Source organism: Physella acuta, unplaced genomic scaffold, assembly GCF_028476545.2.
Source record: "Physella acuta isolate Inbredline_101_S28 unplaced genomic scaffold, ASM2847654v3 ptg000825l, whole genome shotgun sequence".
NCBI classification, from domain to species: Eukaryota; Metazoa; Mollusca; class Gastropoda; family Physidae; genus Physella; species Physella acuta.
Genome location: NW_026732343.1, coordinates 44,373 through 51,920, shown reverse-complemented (window position 1 = coordinate 51,920; position 7,548 = coordinate 44,373). Strand labels below are relative to the sequence as shown.

The window sequence follows — 7,548 nt, the reverse complement described above, 5'->3', positions numbered from 1 at the left end:
AAATGTTCTGTAGTAATGGCATAGTTTTGCTTTGAGCATGTCTGTATGTTAACTTATGCTTGACTTAAAGTAAAATAAAAAAATGGAAAAATCAATAGTTCTTAAAACAATCCGAGTGAAAGGAAAGCAGTTAAAGTCCAATTTCAGGCAGTTGAAGCAGAGTTGACTAAAGTCATCAGTGCTTGTCGAACTCAAGGACACAGAGCTGAACTTGAGACTTTGGGGGTTAGCTACTGTCAACCGTGCAGTATGAAAAGGTCACTAACCTAATAGTAGTGTGCAGTGTAAGTCTCAAAGCTCAAGCAATGCACACTTGTATTCTTAAACGAGTACGAAACATTTTCAAACTTAACAAGTCCAGATTATACCAGTACCAAACATTTTCACACTCAACAAGTTCAGATTGTTAATTAGTTTAATTTAGATTTTCACATCTCAGAGAAAAATATATGTACTAAAATTACAGTTGGCAATAATTAAAATTAATGATCAACAAATAATTTGTTATACAATCACTCAATCTACTTTACAAATCTGTTTCACCTATAACTTACAAAGCTAAATCCACAATGATAATTCTGTTAAAAATAACACAAAATATTAAATTGAATTAAATACTAAAAATAATTCTTTTTAAATATTACCTACATAAAATTGCATGAACTAGTTAAATACTGTGAAAGTATAAACTCCCTTAAAAAAAACTTCTAAAAATGATTACAATAAATAGCCAAACTGCATTAATAACAACAGATGGAATCCTAGAATCAACCAAAACAGTGTCAGACTTCAATGCTATGGTACTGCTTGTAGGCCTGCATGTTCACCTGCTTAAGTAGGGTGCCCATCTGTCTCCCTGGTCCCAACTCATAGGTGCTGGGGAACTCCACCCCCTGGCTGCGGGAGAAAATGGCGTGCATGATTTGCTCCCAGCGCACTGGCTTGATGAGTTGCTGCGCCAGCAAGTGGGAGAAGTTGGTGTTGGCCTGGTAGGGGAGGTTGGTCACATTGCTGTATACAGTCAGCTGGTGGAAACAAAGTTTATGTCAGAATAAGTTTAAATACAAATGTTAACCACACACCACTGAAATACCAATGTTAACCACACACCACTGAAATAACAATGTTAACCACACACCACTGAAATAACAATGTTAACCACACACCACTGAAATAACAATGTTAACCACACACCACTGAAACCCAAATGTTAACCACACAACAGTGAATTACCAAAGTTAACCACACCCACCACTGAAATACCAATGTTAACCACACAACAGTGAATTACCAAAGTTAACCACACCCACCACTGAGATACCAAAGTTTACCACACAGCACTGAGAGATAACCATTTTAACCACACACGACTGAGTAATAGCAAAGTTAACCACATACTACTGAGAAATACCAAAAATAGCCACACACCACTGAAAGATACCAAAGTTAACCACACCCACCATTGAGAGAGAAATACCAATCATACCTTAGGTCTCCCTATCTTCATGCCTGTGAGGGCATTCTGCAGTGGCTTTACAGCTGAGTCCATCAACTTTGTGTGGAAGGCCCCACTTACAGACAGACGTTTGGTCTTCAGAATGTTGAACTGTTTTGCATTGGTTGAGATGAACTCAATGGCCTAAAATGTTATCAAGACAGTAATATGTATTAAATAGTTAAGTTCCATTTTTTTAAACTGACAGTTCATGTGGCAAGCGAAATAGAGTTCACCTGTTTCTACTACCTCAGCATAAGAAGGGATAACGTGTGTGGTCAACAATATGCCCAGCCGCCTTTACTTTCTCTAACATGAGTTAGGTACTCATTAGAGCTGGGTGAACTCTGGGATGTTCTACTGAATTGAACCCGGATTCAAAATTTAGATTTTCTGGTTAGAAGTCTAGCTTTAAGGCTAACTGTCTTGCGCACTACCGCTAGGATAGACTGTTTGACATATATTAAATAAGAGTCAGATACCAGATATTAACACATCTGATTAGGTAAACTATTATTAAGTTTAAACAAACAAGAATTACATTTTTGAAGCTATGTTAAGTCATATCAGGATTTTAAAATTTATATCGATTTAACTATTTGCTAACTACAATTTGTTAACATAATATCTCACCTCCTAAAATTTAGATTGATTTAATTATTTGCTAACCACAATTTCTTAACATAATAACTCACTTCCTCGTGACCGGCGATGACTTTACACTCAGGGAACAGGTAATTGGCTACAATACACACTGGGTCCTCTATCCCTCGTCTCTGCTCACAGTACTCCTTAGCTGTTTTAATGGCCAACTTGAGGTCTGAATCATGCGCAAGGAACACGGTCAACATTCCACTGCCCACCCTCTCAGATGCTTTCTGCATAGCTTCAGCTCTTACTTTCACAAGTTTGACAGCTGATGGAATACAAATAAAATATTGTCACAAGTTCAACAGCTTTAGGAATGCAAATGCAGTTATTGTTAAAACCTTTTACAGATTCAAGAAAACACAACAATTATTTTTAAATGTTTTACAGCTTTAGGAATAAAAGAAAATTATTGTTACAAGTTTTACAGCTGTAAAGTAATTCATCAAAATTATTGTGTTAATTTATTATTAATTCTGAAGTCTTTGGAATAAATTCTTATGTCTTTATATATAATAATGTAACAGAAACAGGTGAACTCCTCTTCCCTTGTCCTTGTTCTACTGACCATCAGGTTCAAAGGGTAATTCAACTTTCTTACTCTACATCTACTACATACCATCAGGGAATGATAAAACCCCAGAGAAAACAAGGGCAGCAAACTCCCCCACACTGAATCCTGCAGCAGCCACGCAGTTCTCCACTGCCTGAAAAACAAACAGCTTGTTAATGTGATCATTTATCAGTAGCTAAAAACATTTACATTATAACTTGATGAGTAATTATACTGATCATTTATATATAGAAAATCATAGTCATTGCCATATCAAATTCAATGCCCAATTTGAAAAATAGTGATTTACATAAGCAAAAGAATGACCTTGAAGGTATTTTTAAAACTACCATATATTTGTATTTAATAATGCACAATGTCATAAGTTAGAGCAAGAAATAGGTTCCCATGCAATTTCCTTTTAAATTATTTTTCTGATCAAATAGAAATTTTTTTATTTTTTTATTTTAATTAGCATGAATTCTGAGTGTAAATATATTTAACTGATCCAGTTATTTATAGCTGTAATCCACTTTTTTTCATTATGTGACATATTTACTATGTTACAAGGGGATTATGTCGGGACAAAAGAAGCTGATGATTCAACAAATAATAATAATGTAATCTTACCTGAGGATGCTCCTCTCTAAACTTTTCAATGGCTGCTAGTGAAGTTATTATCACCGCTGGCTGGCAGTGAATCGTTTTATCCAGCTCAGACTTAGGTCCTCTCAGACATAAATTTAAAAGGTCATAGCCTAAAATAGAGCTTGCTTCATCATACATATCTTTAACACCTGGAAAGGGCAACAGTTTTTTACCCATCCCTACAAACTGGCTGCCTTGTCCTGGGAAGAGAACTACTGATGTTAAGGAGGGATTGATCTTAGGAACAACTGATTTCGCCTCTTCCATTTTTTCCCAGTTTTTGTATCTTTTCATATCTGAAGGAAAACTGTCAGCCTCAGTAAAATATTTAGGTTCTGTTGTCATATTCTTTAAAAGTTCTTCTAGATCTTCTTTCTTTCCCGTGAATTTATCTGGGCCTTGCGAAGAAGATGCAGCTGTGTCACTTTTTAGCTTTGACAAAAATTCTGCCTCAGTTATGCCTTGTTTTTCCAATCTCTTCACTACACGACGGGGCAATTTCTCACTTTTAGTGATATTTGGTGCATTTTTGTCATTATCAGAAGTTCCGTCAAATGTTGAACCATCCCCAGATGAAAATGCTCGAGATATATTTACACTTTGACAGGTTGACAAAGCATTGTTCACATAAACATGGTGAGATAATATTCTAGGAGAAAACATAGGCATCTTCTTAGAAACTTGGCTTTGGTAAATACTGTAAGTATTATGTTGGGATTTGCTGCTACCACAATATAAAGAACTATTGCAGTGACTGTGCCCTTTCAATATTTCTGATTGACTTAGGCATAAGTTTAAGTTTTTGTTTTCATGTTCTACAACTTTGCAGTATATAGAACTATGAGAAGAGCTAGATCTACATACTTCTGTATATGTATTATTTGGTCTGTATGGAATTGTTGAATTAAGGTCAGTGCAGCTATGATTTGAAGACGACTGACTTAACCAACTACATCTAGAACATTTCTTCGTCTTTGAGTTCGTAAAACATGACGACGACGAAGCCGATTGTGCGCATCTAACTCGGCATGGTGTTAATAAACATTTAGCAGGCCTAACTATAGATGTAGATAAATTATATATACTCTGATGTTTAAAAATAGTCACCATGTTGTTTTAATTGTATTTCAACCCAGTGTTGTAAAAAGTTTTAGGAAGATTAATACAGCTTTGTACGATGAGATACACAGAAGGACAGGGTTTATCTAAAAGCGAAACCACAAATTGCGACCGCATCGTTTCCAAGAAAGTATTTCCGGCATTTCGCATTTTTAAAAAGGAATTATTAAATATGAATATCTTTTCACGACAACTGGGTCCTAGATCTAGATCTATATTATTTCAAATGAGCAGACCCGCGGCGCATCACACGCCGCTATTTAGTTTTAATTTCTACTTTTCAGTAATTCATAATTTGTGAATTTGACAGTACCAATGCTGTCACTGAAAATATCTGATTTAAAACACTTAAACCCTCCTTTCCCCCCAACCCCCCCCCCCCCCCCGTGAAAGCAGCCTCCTCTTAGTTACCTCTCCTAAGTTTAAAATAGTTTGAAACTAAATTATCTGCCCCTAATAGCCGTCACTAAACCCGGCTCTACGATTGTAAACATTTAGCGTGAACCACAGCTCACCAGACCATGTGGGGGTGGGGGTGGTTGCGATATGCCTAGAGAGGAAGAGAGGGGACTGCTAGGCGCGCTTACAGCTTGGTGTTTTCTAACGTCTCCAAGAAGAGTATTATATATATATAGACGCTTTTGTATATTAACATTGCACGCTAATATATGATCAATATTATAGAAAATCACTCAAAACATAACTATAATATTGAACATAAAATTATAACCCGTGCGATTGCTCACTATTGCTCTCTAATCTTATTAGAATGTTATGATGCAATTTACGCACCTCCCCATCGTCACGCGTTACAAAAAATTTTGTAACCCCCCCCCCCCCCAGAGGCGTAGCGACCCTTCCCGGCGCCCGGGGACATACTTTCAATTTGGCGCCCCCCTCGGGAGCAAATTTTCGATTTGCACCCCCCCCCCTCTCGAACTTTTCATTTGCACCCCCCCCCCTCAAACTTTCGATTTGCACCCCCCCTCAAACTTTCAATTTGGCGCCCCCCCTAAGGTCGGCGCCCGGGGACATATGTCCCCCCCCCCGCCCCCCCCCCCTCGCTACGCCTCTGCCCCCCCCCACACACACACACATCGAAATCTTGAGGGGGGTGCAAATCGAAAGTTTGAGGGGGGTGCAAATCGAAATCTTGAGGGGGGTGCAAATCGAAATGTTTGTCCCCGGGCGCCGGGAAGGGTCGCTACGCCTCTGTCTCTTTGGTGGGGATTTGTGGGGGTTATCGTCCATAACGAAATACTGATAGTGTTTTAAAGCAAATATTTTTAGTGGCAGCATTGGTACTGTCGAATTCACAAGCAGAGTTTCTTCCAGGCATCTCTTCGGGGGGCGGAGCCCCCCCCCCTGAAGAAAGTCTACCGCCCCCCCCCTCCCCCGGACGAGATGGATTTTATATAGTAAACATACACTTTTACTAGTGTCCGCCCCCCCCCCCCCCGAACATTTCAAGTGCCCCCCCCCCCCCCCGAGAAAAAAGTCTGGAAGAAACACTGTTCACAAGTTATGAATTACTGAAAAGTAGAAAATAAAACAATTAAATAGCGGCGTATGATACGCCGCGGGTCGGCTCGTAATTATTAAAACGACTACAAACAAAAATAAAACTATGTTGAATTTGTTCTGAAATAGGGCTTTCGTCAAATATTCTTTAAACCAAATTAGGCCTTCTTAAAGCAGCCGTTTCTAAATATTTCGTCAACAAAGTAGTTGGCATTAAAATGATAGCGTTAAAACTTTTACAACCCAGCAACTAGCAACACAAAAGTAATCAAGGACCGTAACTCGCCTAACATAAATCACGCAGGAAATTTAATATCAAAATCATTTGAAATAGGGCCTATATATATTTAACAATTTGTTTTGCTCATTTATCTTTAATATAGTTCACAAGTATCTGCAAGAAATATATCAATAATTAAGAAATGTTATTTTAGGATCAAATATGAATTAAATAAAAATATTTGTTTTAATTCTTTGCAAAATTCTATGCGTAACAGCCATCTGAACTTAATAAAAGAAAGCTTATATAAGTAAAACTTCCCAATTTACTTTGCTACAGATCCGATTCTGCTACTCTAAAAGTTAATTCTTATTTACTGAGTGTTTTTTTTTAATAAAAAAAATATCTTCTAGATAAGTGCGCACATTCTTTAAAAATATTCTTTCTTCGCTGAAAATTGAATCGTCATTCAATAATTACATATATATTTACATTTTCAGGTTCAAAATATAGAAATCTAGAAGTGAAAATTGAAATACTTATCTGAAAGAAGTAATTATATGGCAAGACAAATTGACGATGTAAATTACATGTATGAGGCAAAAACTAAAAAAAAACGAAAAAAATAATAAATAAATAAATAAAAAAGATCAAGGAATGATATCAATTTTGTTTAACTTTATTTATTAACTTGAACAAAATTGTTTGATGGATATACTGAGAGAAGCTTCCAAGGACATACGTTCTAATTGAAAAATCGTTTCTAGCAAGAAAATGTAAATAGGAGCATGAGTGTTTCTCTCAGACTTTTTTTCTCCGGGGGGGGGGGGCACTTGATATATTAGGGGGGGGCGGTCAACATCTTCAGGGGGGGGGGGGCGGACACTGGTAAAAGTAGCCTATATTTTTTCTATATAAATGCCTGGAAGAAACTCTGAATATAGGAGGCACCTACATTGTGTATGTTTAAATACAAAAAAAAAATTCATACATAAATCCCTCTCTGAATTTAAGTTGAAGATCATATTCATAACGCTTTACAATAGATTTTCGAGGTTTATAAACTGTTATTTTATAAATGTACACAAACATTATTAAAACTACGTGGCCTTATCGATCACCATTATTAATATTATACAACAATTTCATTTAACCATATAATAAATTTAGAAATGGTCACTCGAAAATATTTGAAATAATGTTGGGAGCACTTTTAAAAAAAAAAACTGGAGTTCAAACAAAGGGGTTCTAATGAAGCAATCGTTACTAGATTCTAGGTCTAGTACACAGTAGCAAATAATTAACGTCACGACTGACGACTCAGGTCCAGACCAAGTAGTGTAA

The 7,548-nt window shown here is 36.8% G+C and overlaps 1 protein-coding gene across 1 annotated transcript; it reads right to left on the bottom strand.

Annotated features, from left to right (window-relative positions):
* Nucleotides 1-401: 401 nt before the first annotated feature.
* LOC131951756 (malonyl-CoA-acyl carrier protein transacylase, mitochondrial) lies at nucleotides 402-4,574 on the bottom strand. Its single transcript, XM_059314142.1, has 5 exons — nucleotides 3,327-4,574; nucleotides 2,763-2,850; nucleotides 2,191-2,411; nucleotides 1,487-1,639; nucleotides 402-1,025 (listed from the first exon to the last, which is right to left on the bottom strand). The coding sequence occupies exons 1-5, from the start codon at nucleotides 4,452-4,454 to the stop codon at nucleotides 783-785; spliced, it is 1,833 nt and encodes a 610-aa protein (XP_059170125.1). The 5' UTR covers nucleotides 4,455-4,574; the 3' UTR covers nucleotides 402-782.
* Between the last annotated feature and the right edge of the window lie 2,974 nt (nucleotides 4,575-7,548).

What these genes read in the sequence shown, in the direction of transcription:
- LOC131951756 (XM_059314142.1), bottom strand. Translation starts at nt 4,454, where the DNA reads ATGGTGACTATTTTTAAACATCAGAGTATATATAATTTATCTACATCT. An exon ending in TTAGAGAGGAGCATCCTCAG is followed by an intron (nt 2,851 to 3,326) that starts GTAAGATTACAT and finishes TTTGTTTTTCAG; the next exon opens with GCAGTGGAGAACTGCGTGGC. An exon ending in TGAAGATAGGGAGACCTAAG is followed by an intron (nt 1,026 to 1,486) that starts GTATGATTGGTA and finishes TGTTTCCACCAG; the next exon opens with CTGACTGTATACAGCAATGT.